The 18,157-nt window shown below is 36.7% G+C and overlaps 1 protein-coding gene across 2 annotated transcripts in view; it reads right to left on the reverse strand.

The window, feature by feature from the left end:
• LOC109095782 (rho GTPase-activating protein 15-like) overlaps positions 1–13,381 on the reverse strand; it is a 37,355-nt gene extending 23,974 nt beyond the window's left edge. The window contains exons 1-6 of one of the 2 annotated variants that reach the window (XM_042763745.1): positions 13,239–13,381; positions 4,689–4,825; positions 3,924–3,983; positions 3,517–3,578; positions 3,342–3,429; positions 2,414–2,503 (exon numbers count right to left, since the gene is read on the reverse strand). In XM_042763745.1, coding sequence (XP_042619679.1) covers positions 2,414–2,503; positions 3,342–3,429; positions 3,517–3,578; positions 3,924–3,983; positions 4,689–4,823 — 435 coding nt within the window. In that variant the 5' untranslated portion in view covers positions 4,824–4,825; positions 13,239–13,381. The remainder of the gene's footprint in view (positions 1–2,413; positions 2,504–3,341; positions 3,430–3,516; positions 3,579–3,923; positions 3,984–4,688; positions 4,826–13,238) is intronic. The other variant, XM_042763746.1, reaches the window with a different exon arrangement.
• Between the last annotated feature and the right edge of the window lie 4,776 nt (positions 13,382–18,157).

Consider the following 18,157-nt stretch of genomic DNA (forward strand, 5'->3'; position numbering starts at 1 on the left):
AGTTTCAACTGTTTTTGTCCATACAATGAGTCAATGGGGTCCAAAAACAAACACAGACTTTAATCGCATGGAAACAGCATTTTACCACATTAACTTTAATTGTATGGACGAAAAAAAAAAAAATCCTTCCTTTGTTTTCCACTGCAGAAAGAAAGTCATACAGGTTTGGAACCAGTGCTGTAATGTAAAAAAAAAAAATAAATAAATAAAAATTGGTAATTGAAATAAAACATAATATAAAAGATGAAAAATGTACACTTAAAAAATTGAATGAAAGCTAAATAGAAACATATAAAAATAACAAAAACTAGGATCTACCATGATTTTTTTTTTTTTTTTTTTTTTTTTTTTTTTTTAAATAAGACTGATGTTATTTTTTACAGATGTGTAGAAGTCCATACATGCTAGAATCGGTTGTTTCAGTGGACTTTCTTTTAAAGAAATGTGGTGTTCTCAGCAGCTCCAGAGTTTCATCTGTGCATAGGAAAACAGATTTAGTTTTGTGGGAGCTCTGAAAGTGATAAATACATATGGCTCCCTGGGTTCATAACCCTTTTAAATGAACCAGAAAGGCTGTGTGAGTCAAACCACTGAACAACAGCGGGATGAGAATTTCTAGTGAAGAAGGTTCTTAGTTCAAGAAAATAATAAGTGCATCTTGATTTTTACTCACCACTTGACATAAATGTTATGTGCTGTGTTATGCATTACAACAGAATGAAAGATCGCTGATACATTACCATTTAAAAGTTTGGGGTCAGTAGGATTTTTTAAATTTTTCGGCAAGGATACATTATATTGATCAAAAGTGACAGTAAAGACATTTATAATGATTCAAAAGTTTTCTGTTTAAAAAAAAAAAGCTAAATTATATTTTTTATCAGAGAATCCTGAAAAAAAAATGCATCATTGTTTTTAATAATAATAATAATAAGAAGAAGAAATGTTTTATTGTATATGTGATCAAGTAAATGATGCCTTGGTGTGCATTAAAGACTTATTTCAAAAACATAGAAACACATAAAAAATAATAATAATAATAATAATCTTACAGACCCCAAACTTTTGAATGGTAGTGCATGCCGTAAGCAAAAGTTATATACTAGCTCTTTGCACATATGTGTACAATTTCCAAATTTATGGCCATTTTAAATATGTTAATTAGCAAAAATTCTAAATACAGCACCTCCGACATTGTGATTGCGATTCAGAACTGCTAAGTTTGAACTGATAAATGCTGTAATCCTGGTATTAGTAGAGATATAAGGATCTGTACCAGCATTTAAGGTTAATATCAGCAGTGACAGAAGCACAAAAAGGAATGAAAGTCAACTCCAGATGCTTAAGACACTGATCAAAACCTCCAATGAAAGAACGTGAACTTCCTTAATCACAACTATCCCTCATCTGACACAAGTGTTTTGTCTTGCCCTAAGCCAAGCAGATCTTCGAGACCTCAGCTGAATGCCTCACAGATTGCAAATCTAACTCTCCACGCTGCTGAATTAACAAGCCTCCACACTAATTTCTAATCCCGGTTGAGGTTGACTGACAGTGGTGGCAGACTACGAAATGGCTCAGTACCGTCATTACAAGTACTTTTTCTGTGTGAGAGTTTGGGATTATTTAAGATTACTGTTTAATGCCTTTTTAATCTCTCCTGCAGAAAAAAAAAAAAAAAAAAAAGATTTCTGGGCAAAATACTGGACAGCAAGTACAGTGGCAGCGATAAGATATTATAAGTGTGTGATGAGATCGGAAATCGGCTTTTTATCCTCGCTTTGCCTCATTGTGTGATCTAACTCAGCTATCAATTTATTGATATGTGTTTGGAGAACCCAAAACACCAGCCGAAAGATTATCTCGCTTTACATAAATCCTAATGAAAAGTTTTCATGGCAACAATGACTGGACAGAAATGCTTTTGGATGTTAAAGAAATTTGAATCCTGAAAGATCCATCCAGTCGTTGTGTGCAGATAAAAGACTGAGTATATTTTCTCTTTAAAGAGGTATGACACCAGCTCTGACAGTCCTTACGCAGTGGGCCTGGTCAAAGCTCTGGACGCTAAGCTCACTGAGCGACTAGGTTTCTCTGTAGATCTTTCAATCCCTTGAAACTTCATAAATGTATCGAGCAACTTGGTTAAGCTATGATCTTACAAAGTCTGAGCTAAAAAAGGAAAGATATATTATTAGAGATGAAGCAGGATGCTCGCATTGTTATTAGAAGTGAGACCATGTGACTCAAGATTAAGACCAATAACACTTCTGTCCAATCTTCACTATCAAGATTTAGACAATCTACATTATATAACCAGATTCCAGTGCAATTATTAGTTTCTGCATAGTTTCTAATGGATGATAAACAGATGAAAGGATGAACTTTGGCTCAATCCGTCCCACTGTCCTACCTGAATCACGTTCTTTCGGCTGGATTTCTCTGTTGTCCACTCGATTACAGCTCCACACAGATCCACACCATCTGATTTACCACCTGGTTTCTGTGGAGAAAGTACAATGACATGAACACGTTTGCCAAGATACTAAATAAAAACACCAGTCTTACGTGTCTCTGTGAAATAATAAACAATTGATGAACACAATGTTTTGATACAAGACATATCACCTAATAAATCAAATATTATATAATAATAAATCACATTTGTCAGAAGATTTTCACATATATATTTAAAATGCTTTGCAATGTGGAAAGCTGACATAATAAAAGATCTCCACATCAGTAAAGGGGCATTTCATATAGTCTTACAGTTTTAATGAGGTGGCAAAAATACTTAACTTCATCCTGATAACCTCTATGTACTGGCCTCAGAAATGGCAGAGGGCTCGGGGGCTTTAAGGCCACTTGACCATGAGTGATGTTGAAACAAATATGAGCTGACCCCATTGATGGCCTCGACATACCATTTACAAGCATGACAAGCCTGTGAAGGTAGTATCCGATCCTCATGTCTCTATCACGGCTACATGCTACTCAAATCCGCAGAATAATATTATGGTCCCGTGCATGATGGGTAAATACGTCTTTTTTCAGTTGTGTTTTAAATAGTCAGGATCAAAGGCGAAGTTAAGAAGTGAGACAAATATGGGAATCATTATGCTTCCCCACCCAATAGCTAACAGTTATGCTGTATAATGCACATTTGTAGCTATTCATTAAATTCTGCTGTTTATTTTATATAGTTTCAGTTTCATGCTTTAACACATTTATTTATTGTATTATAAAGGTAGGATTTATCTGTTGACAGATTTTTTTGTAACCTAAATACAGGTACAGTTGCTCTGTTTGTGGGTGTGTGTAAATATGTGTTGCGGTCTTACCAAATTTGCCACGGCTTCTTGTTTGCTCTCTTTAAAGAACAATAGTTGATTGGAGCAAAGAACAACCCAGGTTGCAGTCCAGTTTTTCCTGTGAAAATAATTTTTAAAAACTCAGACATAGAGACAGATAGGTTGATATTGATAGATTGAATGAAAACTAGATAGATAGACAAACCGTAATTTCTTTCCTCCTTCAGCAATTTTGGCTTTGTTCAAATATTCTCCTTTTAAAAGAGTCTGTAACATGGAATGAAACATACAGTACACAAAGACAAAAGTATTTAGTCTTCAGTAGCTCTAAAAAGGTTTGACAAGTGTCTGGTTGTCTGCTGCATTTTCATTTATTTTATTGGTTAATTTACTGGTTGAAAAAAGAAAAAGGAGTTTTGAAACCAGGCATCCCATTTATTGTGTAATGAAATACTAAACTCTGTTTACACCGCTCAGATTTCCATTCTTCAAAATAATTATAATATTATAAACTTTTGTGAGCGTAAATCTGTCACTGCAGGCACATCTGGCTCTCACATTTAAAAACCCAATTTTATGTGATGGTAATGGAGGAGGTACGACAGATCATACCTGCAGCTCACCAGAACCACCAACATTATGCTGAGACTGGTTCCTCCGGTGACGGTTGATCTAAACAAAGAGCATGTGTTGCTAAGTAATATCTCTCACCCAAATAATATTTTGTTGCCTGAATGAAATTATGAACCATGTTAAGAACACAATCTTTTGTAATATAAATTCTGTAATATATAATATTTTATTTATTTATTTTGTATGTGTTTTTAGAGAAATTTACATGCAACATTCTATCAAGCTACAGATCATATCCTATCAGATTATTTGGTTTCTCCTACAGCTTATGGTTTGCTTTTTTCAGTAACGGCACAAAATTTCATTTTACACTCACATTTGCAAGATTTACATATTTTTTATCTAATATTAAATTTAATTCCATGTATATTTCATATTCCATCATAATTCAGATCAAAATTTGGTGTAAGGTGTTTTTTTAAAGGTATCATAAAAACACACAAACTATGACAAGAGTAAAAGATGCAGTTTATGTTTTATGGCATAGTTTTTTCGATTGGTAAAAATGGCTACATCTTCACACTCTAGCCGTAAAAGCAACCGACCCCGTGCAGCAGTACTGGTCTGCCCTCTGCTGTTCTGCTTCTATGTTTCTAAAAACAGCCATTACAACAGGAAGCTGCAAATAAGGTGTTGCATGTAATGCAGTTATCCACACTCAAGCAGCATAAATTTCCAGCATGGATGAAGGGGCATAAAATCATTTAATTGGTCCTGGACCCGTGTGATTGTGCTCATGCTCACAGGTGTCTGTAGTGTGCCAGGGTCTGGTAGGACCATAGACTTTGTCTGGCTGAGTCTCTCTCCAGTGCTGCTTTGAGAGCTCTTGATCCTCATCTGAACGGCTCCAGGAAGCACCATTGCTGGCTGCTTCTGCATTGCTGTGACACGAGAAAAAAAAAAAAATAAATAAAATAGCAATATAAAATCTGTCATTTGTAATTTTTATTGGCTCAAAATATTAACTATGCGTGAGTCAGACACAAAAAAATAATCAAAGCATTGTTTTAGCCAACCGGAATTTCAATTAATAAATTGTATAAAATTACACTTAACAAATAAAAGAATGTGACAACTTGCTCCAACCTGACATTTATGACAAATATACTTGATCTGGGAACACACTTCAGTTTTTTTTTTTTTTTTTTTTTTTTTAATTGTCTTTTCTGAATGTATTCCAGTATTCCAGTGTGATTTTTTGTTCACTTGTTTAACAACAGCTCATTTTACCTTTGAGAATATAATTCACAGAAAAGAAATGATCCTAATGTAAGATAATTTTGAACTAGGAGTTTAAAACCAACATTCAAAACAAGAGCTAGACAAAACATATATTTGTGTAATTGAACTTTTGTCTGAAAACCTTATAGTTACAGAGATATACCCATACAGAAATATTATAATATCATGACATATATTGTCCTATATATGTTACCTATAAGCCGATATATAAAACCAGTTTTAATTATTATTATATATATTTTTTAAATACAGGTCTATAAAGTGGCCGAGAGAGCTCAACGCTCTGCAAACATAAAAACGCATGCAAATAGAAAAAACACCTGCAAATGAAGAATAGATCTTCAGCAATCTGACAACACACGCGCTGCAAATTCTCACAACACAACCAAAAACAGACAGTACAACAAAATTACCTACTAAGGCCTACTTTAAGTACTTAGCCTATAACCACAGTTGTACAAATACCATGGTTAAACTATTGTTAGTGCAGTAGTGTAGTTTGTTTTTATTTATTTTTATATAATAGTCTAAATGTATTCATTAATTAGGCTAACAAATTTTAATGGTAAAACCATATGGTTACTTTTCGTAAGGGAAGTTGTAAAAGTAAGTTAGCCAGCTTACATAACCTTTCACAGTTACAGTAACTGTGTATTTCGTCAGCTTAATTGAGCTAATAAACAAATACATTTAAAATAAACAAAAATCTCACCTTTCAGAGCAGACACTGATAAGCGTGTCCCAGCCATGTTCATCACTGTGCAGTTACAACATTTCCGATGTGGCAGCGCGTTTCTGTATTTGGTTATGTTGTGAGAATGTGCAGCGCATTTCTGTTTTTATTTGTGTTTGTGAGAAATTGCAGCGTGTTTCTGTATTTGGTTGTGTTGAGAATTTGCAGCACGTTTCGGTTTTTGTATGTGTTGTGAGAATTTGCAGCACATCTCTGTATTTGGTTGTGATGAGAATTTGCAGCGCATTTCTGTTTTTGATTCTGTTGAGAATTTGCAGCGGGTTTCTGTTTTTGTTTGTTTTGTGAGAATTTGCAGTGCATTTCTGTTTTTGGTTGTGTTGTGAGAATTTGCAGCTCATTTCTGTTTTTGTTTGTTTGTGAGAATTTGCAGCGCGTTTCTGTATTTGGTTGTGTTGTGAGAATTTGTAGCGCATTTCAGTTTTTATTTGTGTTTGTGAGAATTTGCAGTGCATTTCTGTTTTTGTTGAGAATTTGCAGCGCGTTTCTGTTTTTGTTTGTGTTGAGAATTTGCAGCACATTTCTGTTCCCTTTCAGTTGGTCACTCTCGACGTCACATAGACCAATCTACCTAGAGTGTAAACTAAACAAGGTTTTGAGGATCACAGCGGTTGCAAACCCCTCAGGGAACCAACCCTCGGTGGCCCACGAATCCTCTAGCACTCTGATCCAGTTGAGTGGCCAAAGGAATTCACTGGGCCCTCTTCAAAGAGCGTACCAGCAGTATCTGTTGGTGCTCCTCCCAACGATCGGATGTCGATCGCTGCATTGGAGGGTGAGCTCTCTGAGGAAGATTCAGCTGCGCTGCCGCCCTCCGGGATGGTGGCAATGCCTGAATCGGATCCAGAGATGACAGCTATGCTTTCCCGGGCCGCCAAGAATGTTGGGCTCGAGTGGAAAAATCCACTGCGTCCTGAGCCTTCAAGGTCCTACGACCCTTTCCTCCCGGAATTCCATGAAGAGCTCATCAGCACAGTGCATCGGTGCCTTTCTTCCCAGAAGTTCATGAGGAGCTCACCAGGTTGTGGATGGCACCTTTACTGCCAGAAGCCAGCATGATGGTTCCTCCTCCCTCTGCTGCTGACCTCTCGCTCCGAGCGACAAAGGTCACCACAAGTTCTCTGGGTTGTGGGATATCCAACGCAGTCGAGAACCTGGCCCAGCAGTTCTCGGCTGCACGGGAGCAGACTGAGGTGGTCCATCCTTCTGCCGATGGGCAGATGCTGCCTCCACCCGTCCACTGGCTGCAGCGGCCTCCTGCATCCACCCCTGCTCCCGTGCCACATCCGCAGCAGCTCCTAGCACCTGGGAAGCAAATACACTTGGACCTAGTTTCCCGAACTAGTGCTCCTCGCGACAGCCCCTCCTTGGCCGATTCCTCTGAGGAAGGATCTACTGACTCTGTGAATGGTAAGTCTTTGGGTAAGCATGACCTCGTCATCAGGTTCCTTAGAGGGGTCAGGAGGTTAAATCTTTCCCGGCCCCCCTCTATACCCTCTTGGGACCTACCTCTAGTGCTGAAATCACTACAGCAGGGCTCATTCGAGCCTTTGCATTCAGTTGAGCTAAAGTTTCTTTCATTGAAAACTCTGCTTCTGCTTGGACTGGCCTCCATCAAGAGGGTAGGGGACCTGCATGCATTTTCGGTTGACGATTCATGCCTAGAGTTTGGGCCGGCTGACTCCCAGGTAATTCTAATCCAAGTGGTGAACCTGCAAGCGCTGCCCCCAAAGGAGGCAGACCCAGCCCTGGCTTTGCTCTGTCCTGTCCGAGAATTAAGATGCTATGTAGACCAGACACAAAGCTTCAGGACCTCAGACCAGCTCTTTGTCTGTTATGGAGGCTGGCAGAAGGGGAATGCCTTCTCTAAGCAGAGGATGTCCCACTGGATTGTGGATGCAATTGCCCTTGCTTATCAGGCACAGGGTGTGCCCTTCCTGTTCAGGTTGCGAGCTCGCTCAACTAGGAGTGTTGCATCTTTCTGGGCGCTGGCTCTGCCTTCCCAAGAGGGTTTCAATCACCTCCAATTTCTCCATATGCACCTAAACGGATGCTATACTGTATGTGTATTTGCTTCAGAAAACTCCTTCGAGAAGGATGGGGCTTTCCCACATTTTCCCCAGTGTTATCCAGTCTCACCCAGTAAGGTAGTGCTTTGACAATAGTGAGTGGAACTACTTGTTCCGAGCCCCGGCCTACACCAAATAGGGCCGCAGTTGGCTCGCACAGGGCACTGGAAGGGGCAGCACCCATGATGCTTTGGTAGGATCCCAATTCAAGAGTGACTGACTGAAAGGGAACGTCTCGGTTACGTATGGTAACTCTCGTTCCCTTAAGGAGGTAACGGAGACATCACGTCCCGTTGCCACGGTTGCTGTGCTACTGCTGATCAGCTGGGTCACCGGCATGGGTCCTGAGCGAAAACCGGGTATGCATTGCACCTGCTGCCTTATTATACTCATGCTGTGATCAGCGGCAGCTGGATGCAATAATTGCATGCCAATGTGCATTGGCTCGTTTAGTTTACACTCAAAGTAGATTAGTCTATCGTACCATATGTTACCGAGACGTTTTTGTTTGTGTTAAGAATTTGCAGCGCATTTCTGTATTTGGTTGTGTTGAGAATTTGCAGCGCGTTTCTGTTTGTGTTGTGAGAATTTGCTGCATGTTTCTGTTTTTGTTTGTGCTGTGAGAATTTGCAGCAAATTTCTGTTTTTGTTTGTGTTGTGAGAATTTGCAGCGCTTTTCTGTATTTGCAGAGCGTTTCTGTTTTTCTTTGTGCTGTGAGAATTTGCAGAGCGTTTTTGTTTTTGTTTGTGCTGTGAGAATTTGCAGCACCTTTCTGTATTTGCAGAGCGTTTTTTTTTTTTTTTTTTTTATGTGTTGTGAGAATTTGCAGTGCGTTTCAGTTTTTGTCAGTGTTGGGCAGTAACACATTACTTAGTAACATTTTACTGTAATTTGATTACTTTTTTAGTAACGGAATAATTTAACACGTTAATTTTCAAAATAGTAATTAGAGTATAGTTACAAGCCGAATCTCTATACGTTACTGCCGCATTACATTGAATGCAGTTTTTTATAATCTAGAGATTGTAAAAAGAATGTAGCACACGCACTGTCGAGTCAAGTGCCAGTGGATTAGAGACCTGCTCCCGAGTGACCCGACGCAACAGAGCGCGGTGTGGGACAAGATGGGCGAGTGCTGGTGCAAGCAGCTAGACACTCCTGTGTGTGGAATGCGGGAGAATAAAATGATTAGCAGCCACTTGTTTTAGTTAAAAATAACAGTGTTCTGTGAATGTTAATGCTTTAATAACAAATATTTATCGGGAGCATGTATGCTGGGATTTCATAAATTTAATTGAGAAAAAAGTAGTAATGTAACTAATTACTTTTGAAATAAAGTAATCAGATCAGTAACGTGATTACTTTTAAAAGGTGTAATAAGTAATTTGATTACATTTTCAGAGTAACTTGCCCAACACTGGTGTTGTGAGAATTTGCAAAGCGTTTCTGTTTTTGTTGGTGCTGTGAGAATTTGCAGCGTTTCTGTATTTGCAGAGCAAAAGGACATTGACCTGATACCATATGTGGAAGATGCCTGCTTCTTCTTTAAGGATGCTTTTATTTCTATCCTGAATAAGCATGCTCCTTTTAAAAAGTTCAGAACTAAAAACAGATATAGTCCTTGGTTTACTCCGGAACTGACCGCCCTCAGCAAGCACAAAAACATTCTATGGCGGACTGCACTTGCCTCAATTAATCCTCACGATATGCAGCTTTTTAAGGAAACCAGAAATCGATATACACAGGCAGTGAGGGAAGCTCAGGCTAGCTTCTATAAACATAAATTTGCTTCTTGCAGTACCAATCCTAAAAAGTTTTGGGACACAGTCAAATTAATGGAGAACAAGAACACCTCCGCCCAACTGCCCATGGCTTTAAAGCTAGGAGACATCGTTACCACCAACAAGTCCACTACAATAGAGGGATTCTATAAGCACTTCACTTCACAATGATGTTATAACAGCTCTAGACCAAAAACAACATTGTGCTGCTGTTTTTATTGACTTGGCCAACGCTTTTGATTCTGTCAATCACAGTATTCCTTTTGGGAAACTTAAGGCCCTGGGTTTCTCAAACACGTGCCTTTCTTGGTTTTCTAATTATTTCACTGATAGATTTCAGTGTGTTAAGTTTGAGGGACTGCTGTCTGAGCCTCTGGCTGTATCTATGGGGGTGCCCCAGGGCTCGATCCTTGGCCCGATGTTATTTTCTGTTTACATCGATGATGTTTTGTGCTGCGGGCAACTCTCTTATTCATCTCTACGCAGATGACACTGTTCTGTACGCTTTAGGCTCAACATTGGAAAACGTTTTAGAAAAACTCCAAAAGAGTTTTGAAGACATTCAATTAGCCTTCTGTGATCTTCAATTGTCTTTAAACTCTAGTAAAACAAAATGCATGATCTTTAATCGGACACATTCTGTATCTTTGTGCCCAGTAAACATCACCACCCTGAATGGGTCTAAGCTGGAATATGTGGAGAAATATAAATACCTAGGGGTCTGGCTAGACCCCTCGCTTTCCTTTCAAACCCACATAAACCATCTCCAGTCAAAGATCAAGTCCAGGATTGGGTTTCTATTTCGAAATAAAGCTTCATTTACTCTACCTGCAAGACAAGCCCTAGTGAAAATGACCATCATCCCAATGCTTGACTTTGGTGATGTTGTCTACAGAACTGCTTCTAATTCTTTACTCAAGAAATTGGACGTTGTTTACCACAGTGCTATTCGCTTTATTACTAAACCCCCATACAACTCACTAGTTGGATGGCCTCTGTTACACAACCGGCGCCTAAATCACTGGTATCAGTTAATTTACAAGTCCATATTAGGCAAAACACCATCTTACCTAAGTACTTTAATAAACATATCAGTGCCTGTATTTAACCTGCATTCGAGTAAATATATCTCTCTAGACCCTACAAAAGCCTGCACCTCTTTTGGCCACTCTTCTTTTAAATTTTCTGCTGCAAATGATTGGAACACTTCACAAAAGTCTCTCAAATTAGAATCTACTGGTTTGATCACTACTTTTAAAGTTTTACTCTCAAATTTACTGACGGACCACTGTACATGTTGATGTTTTTTGCGAACAAAGTCTTATGTATTTTTTTTTTGCACATATTCAACTGAATGGCTGTTATTGCATTTATTTGCACATTATCAATTTACCCATGTTGGACTATACTATTATCCTACTGCTATTTTTCTTGCACTGCCATTTTACATTTTTAAACTATTAAGTTTTTCAATTTTTATTTTTACACATTGTCCAGTACTTTTAACTGAATCTGAATGTCTTCTATATTTATGACTGTGTATTTGAATTGAACTTCATGTTGCCTTGTACCCTGCGTCTTATCTTGTCCAGGTCGCGGTTGCAAATGAGAACCTGTTCTCAACCGATTAACCTGGTTAAATAAAGGTAAAAATAAAAAAAACATGCTCATACTTTTCATGTTCATACTTTTCAGTTGGCCAAGATTTCTAAAAATCCTTTCTTTGTATTGGTCTTAAGTAATATTCAAATTTTCTGAGATACTGAATTTGGGATTTTCCTTGGTTGTTAGTTATAATCATCAAAATTATAAGAAATAAACATTTGAAATATATCAGTCTTTGTGTAATTAATGAATATAATATACAAGTTTCACTTTTTGAATGGAATTAGTGAAATAAATCAACTTTTTGATGATATTCTAATTATATGACCAGCACCTGTATTACATTTGCGTATGGGTAGGCCTGGTGACAAATTCCCTGTGTGACAACTAGCCCCAGTCTTACCAAGCATTAGTTGGTTTTGTAGTAGCTTGTGCCTCTGTAAAATTGTTGTAAATGTATATTGTTCACAAAACTCTATTACTGGATGCATCAAACTAGAACTGCAGACAATTCCATTGCAGTTCATTCACATTGATAAAATCATTATAATTTTTCAGTATATCAAAATGCTTCTGGTCTTTTCAAGATGTGGACTGAATTCACATCCTGAATAATTGTTATCTTCTAAGCTACAATAACAATTTGGGATGTATACAACCAAATACTAAATTTGGTTTTTTTCTCTGACATATTTCAATGTTGTGACATTATTTATTTTGCGGTCTGTAAGCAGCTTTTAGTGTCAAATATTTCTTGTGAATGTTTCACCATCAGTGTGATTGCACCATCAAGCATAGTGGAGGAACTCATCCATCTTGTTTTTTTTTTCAGTATCTGAGCTACCACATCTTAGAATAGAAGTATATGTATATACTTAAACTTTAATAAAAAGATGCACATATATACTTCAACTTAAAAGGTTCACATTTTGATAATTTCACTTCACTTGCCAAAGGGTTTACATGAAAATAAACAACCGATTCTTGGAAAACGCTAAATTGCACTTCTCAGCAACAGCCATTTCTGTCATTCATTTAGCAGGTTTAAGACACTTTCTGATTTTTTTTTCTTTTTTTCATTCAAGATGAACTATAATTAGTAAATGTAACAATCACAGCAAACAGATTTTATTTTTATTATTTTTTCCCAGTTATATGGTTATTTTTTCTTTTATTTGATTATTATTATTTGTCCATCTGAGGCAATACAAATGCTCTGCCTATGTGTATATTTATTGAAAAAAAATCTGTAGTTGGTAAACCATGAAATCTGCTGCTGCTATGATAGCATGACAGGAAATAAATAAATCTTCAAAACAAAAAAACACCCAACGGAAACAGTGCCACTTTCAACCATGCATGACAAGTCGCGTTTTTCACAATGATTTTAAGAGTGGGCAACAGTCTGCAATCTCCTATGTATAAGAAAAGTGAATTTCAATAAAAGTTATCATTTAAGAAAAATGTTCATATTTAAACATCCAACTTATCAGTTCTGACATTTTGCCAGGGAAGTTCAGGGTAAAGATTTAGTCCACATACGACCAAGACTTTTCATCAGAAGTTTTAGAAACAAAACTTCTTGAACTTCTGACCTGACATATTGTCATATATCAAGGTCAATAAAACTATTATATGATATAATGACATTACCCGAAATGCAATAAAGGGATAATAAATAACTTAGAGAGACATATTCAGAGAAAACATAAGCAACATAAGCCGTCAGTAACCAGCTGCCATCCAGAAAACATTTATTTATCTGCATCATCTCATATTAATTTCATACATTCTGTCATTACCCACTGATGCTGCCATAAAAATGAATAAAGTGGACACTCGTACCTGGTTCCCGGTCGTTTTCCAGAAAAAAAAACTGCTCAAAACCTGTTTCAGCAGTCACAGAGAGAGAAAGTGTCGTTTGGAGGAAGTGTAAAAGTCACATGGGGCACTCAAACGCTACGTCTCTCAAGATGTGCAAGCATTATAGTGCATACATGGGGCTTTTGCTTTCACACACTCTTCACTTCCTGAGGCCTGTCACAACAGTTTCAATCAAGATGGCTGCTGACAAAAACAGATGAAAGGAGATCAGCACCATTTCAGCCTAAGACTTCTCCGTAGAGATAGATATGATGATGAGACTGGCTCCTATTTTGGAGAAGACTGGTTAAATTATGCCTGGTTTTGGAGCCAAATAATTTGGTTTTCATTTCTATATGAAGGTTGAAGGTCGTGTTTTCTGTAAGATTGACATAATGCATATTATTGTAAGTATATTGTTCTCCTTAAAAAAAATAGAGTAAATTTAAAATGTAATGATGGTGTTTCTTTTGTTATTTATTTTATTATTTTGTCTTTTATTACATCTAACCAGATTTTTTTATATATACTGTATATGGTTTACCATAACCCTATTTGGCTCAGTTCATGCATGTGGTTTGAAGGACCCAAATTACATCTAGCGGCCAAATAATGATAATAATAATAAAAATTATTATTATTAAATTAAAAATAAATAAATAAAAGCACCTAAAAAACTTTAATGGTGATAATCTATTTAAATATCTATTTGATAATGGTAATATTTTATAGAATTTAACAGAAAAAAATGGTTCTGTTATAAAGTAATTATTTTATAATAACTTATAAGTCAAATACGTTGAATAATAACTTAAGTAAAAGGGTTACAATCAATCTACAATAACGACCGGAGGAGTATTAAATGTAACAGTGAATGCAGAGTAAAGTTATGCCACTAGATGGAGACCTTCGTTTTATAGAGAAAACCAAACATTTGATAATGTAAAATACATTATAATATAACAGAACCTTTTTAACAATAATGCATGATTTCTCTGAATTTCAGCACCCATAATATACAACTAATAAATAAATAAAAACAAGCCACGACCGCATCTTTGTGCAGTACTTGAGGTCAGCCACTAGATGGAGACAAACTCTCACTCACAAAATGAGGATCTCATGCGTACCACTATCCACACCATATCATTATAAGTTTGTTAGTTTTATTATTAATATTTTGGCTAACACTTTAGATTACAGCCCGCAAATTACAGCTCGTAAGTAAACAGAACTTACAGCGTACCTTTTTTGTAAGTATAGTGTACCTATCCATTACTTCCGTAGGTAGGCCTACAGCTGGGAACAATATGCAAAGTTTGGGAAATAAAACGGGAACAACGAGTAAAATTCAGACATCCCAACCTGCAAAAAGTCATTTCAGGGAGGTATCCCGAAGCCAACCGCCCCCCCCCCCCCCCCTCCAAAAAAAAAAGGGGGAAGGAGGACAAGGATATTGACATTTCCACCACAAAACATGACTTTACTAAAAAATATAAAAGCATAAAATATTATTTCTATAAGCTATAGGCCTGTTTATTCGTTTCTGTGGGGATTTATGTTTAAATATGTAGATTACTTTTACTATTTATATAAGCTGCTTATACTATTTTATGTAAACTGCTTTTATTTATTTTCCATTGCACTCTCCCTCTGCCATTGTGCTCCTGTTTTTTTCTAGATAGACATAAATGATTAAGATTTGGTTCGGGAGAAGACATAAAAGCCCGCCCACACTGACAATTGAGAAAACAGGCCAATCATGCTCTCTGTCTTACGTGCGCTTCGCACACACGCACACTAGCACATACACTCAAGGTCTCTCGCTCCGTCTCCCTCTCTGCCGTGCGCGCGCTACACGATTTGAAACACAGTCTATTCTTTGCGCGCTCTTGCTCGCTCGCTCTAATTCCGGGAGAACGATGGGCAAAGGGAGCCGCTTAGACTCTTTGAAATTAAGCGGTACCTATTCTAAATTATTCATAACGTAAGTGAATTTGAAATTAAGCGGTACCTATTCTAATATTACGCGGGATGTATAACTTACTATGCTAAACAACAATCTTGTGTTTGTGAGCGATTTGGCAAGAAGATACAGTTTTTGTAATAATGCAGTGGTATTATATTATAGGCCTAGGTATTTTTTAACCACAGGGTACATATTCTATTTTTAAAGGATACATGATGGAGATTACTGAACAACAAAACTGGAAATCTAGGGAAATGAGTGATTTATAATTCACCATGTAGTGTACTTACCTCGATCTCAGCTGAGTCTCACCTCCCCAACACCACTATCAAAAAGTAAATACTTCTGATGTTCATTTTGCATGACATTGTATACCGTTAAGGTGTAATGCAGCTTAAAACAAGCTTACCTCTTTCCAGCTGTTCACAGAAAATAATGCAACATGATACAACACTTCTATTTCAGTGGATATACTGTATAGCCTACAGTGATGTTTTTATAGCAAAATAAATAAATAAATAAATAAATGGATTTCATTTGGCCGTCAAACAAAATTAAAATCAAACTATTGCAACATTTTTCTCTGTAATTACTGTGCAAATATACACCTGTTATGTGTTTAAGTCCAACTAGATCCCCCCTTGTTCCAGTTACAGGGTAAGTAGCTACAAGAAATTGCTCCAAAATGAATGTTGTTTGGCACAGTAGGCCATGCATACATACATTCATACTTCCTAACCCAAGCATGTAATATCTCCATGTAAAGCTCTTTTTTTCCTAACCCATGGTGGGCTGTTTTATTTAATTCAATTATTGATTTTTTTTTTGTTGTTTTTGTTTTTTAAATGAACCCAAATTGGGGGGTTTTAAATTAAAATCACACACAATATGGCAACAGTAACAGCACAGGCTACATATAATAAAAGGTGAAAATTTATTACAACAGAAATTGAGAAAAATGAAAATGAAAAACCATAGGCCTACATGAAAAGTTCAGAAAAAAAGCAAAGTCCACACTTATACAGCTTATACAGTTAAACCAAAATGCTTTTGAGAAGTTTAATATTGAATAACTTATGTTTAAGAACAAATTTGAGATTTAGTTTATTTTGTTAACCACTGATGAATAAACTACCACTACGGCCAAACCATCATGCCAACAAACACACAGACTCAAAGCCTGTAATAAACACTGAAAGTCAAGAATAAACTGTGTACTGTAGCTGTGTATTCAACCCAGCTTCCACAACCAACAGTCTCAACCGAGGGTTTGGATTGAAACAACAGCCCAGCGTTTTTTGTGTATTAAAAGGTATACAGTGTATGTATTGCTAAATTGCTTGCAAATGAAAAATTGTTGTTTAGCATAGTAGGTCATACATACCATGTACTATTAGAATACTGTAGGTACCCCTTAGTTTCAATATACTTATAGTATAACTTGTAATTTTCCAGGTTAGTACCTCTTTATTCCCTAAATTTTGCAGATTGTTCCCTTATAACTACACAGAGGTACTGTATAGGTACACTATTGTTACAAGCAGATATGCTGTATTTAAAAAAAAAAAAAAAAACTTTAAATTGCAGGCTATAATCTAAAGCGTCACCATATTTTGTTTTATTATTTTGAGGTTTACAAATCAGTCCACAATAAACTGAGCCACACACACTATTGAGATCACACTGAAAAGATCAGTTCAGTGCATGATCAGAGAATTGGAATATTCTTCCAAGTTCCACGTTACATGATAGCTGGTTATATAATAGCAATTCTATCTTAAAGTATCAAGCAAAATGTGACTCCTCATGATATAATTTCAGGGTGAAATAAGATCCAAACAAGCTTTGTGAGATTCACTCATGCAAGTATTGCAGTAAGGTCTTTTGTGGAGCTTAAAGCAGCCTAAGCAGGTAATATGACACTATAAACATAGTCCAATACTATAGTACTGATCAGTGCAATGAATAAGAAGCACAAGTCGAATACGCATTGCACATATCATACCAAAATAAAATGCTACTTTTTTTCAAAAAGGCTGACAGCCCATGCTTTAAGGAATAAATGGCTGCTTACTAAGCCCACAGCCAGGCCTCAATGATTTATTATTTATTTATTTTTTATTATCAAAAAGATAGATTTGACAGAACTAAAAATATAAGAAGATATGAATCGTTTACATATTACAGATCTGCTCCGTAATATTGTTAATAATAATGTTTAACTTATATTTTGTATATTAAAACTATATACATTAAATGTATAATATCATATCACCTGTGTGAATCGCATTTTCTTTGTTTGTAATTTTTTATGTTTCTTTCATATGTAATTAATAATAAGTAATGATTTGTTTTCAACCCTCTGACTTAAGTATGGACGATGCCTCCCTTATTTCACTCATTCTGAAACTAGATTTTATTTCATCCTTTTGTCCAATTTTCTAAATCCCTGTAAAGAGCTCTATTAATATTGGCAAACTTTCCTTCTTCAAAGAATAAAAGCGTGGACATGAGCTAATGTTTCAGGAGGTGGGGGACAGTTAGACAGAAAGAGAATTAGAGGCAGGAATGTGCTGGAGTTCACAAACAATGTCAGATTGTATTACGGCCGCAGGGGCGTTACCCTGTGAGCAAGGTGCTGTGTGTGAGTGGGGTTAATCCACTGTTTATGAAACACGCAGGGTGAATAGCCGGCCCGGTCACACTCAAACTCCACTGCTGTGTGATGTATGTTTGCTCTGTCACTTTGAGAGAGCGAATGGCTAAATGAGACGAAGGAAGAGAAGAGGGACCAAAGGTTTTTTTCTTTCTCTTTAATGGTGAGGACAGGTGAACAGGATCTTTAAGCCCCTCGATAAACAAACAACTTTTGAGACAAAGCTGTAAGCAAATAAAAAGAGAGAGGTTTCAGAGAACACCTTTCGTCGTGAAT

This window comes from Cyprinus carpio, chromosome A9 (assembly GCF_018340385.1).
Source record: "Cyprinus carpio isolate SPL01 chromosome A9, ASM1834038v1, whole genome shotgun sequence".
Taxonomy (NCBI): domain Eukaryota; kingdom Metazoa; phylum Chordata; class Actinopteri; order Cypriniformes; family Cyprinidae; genus Cyprinus; species Cyprinus carpio.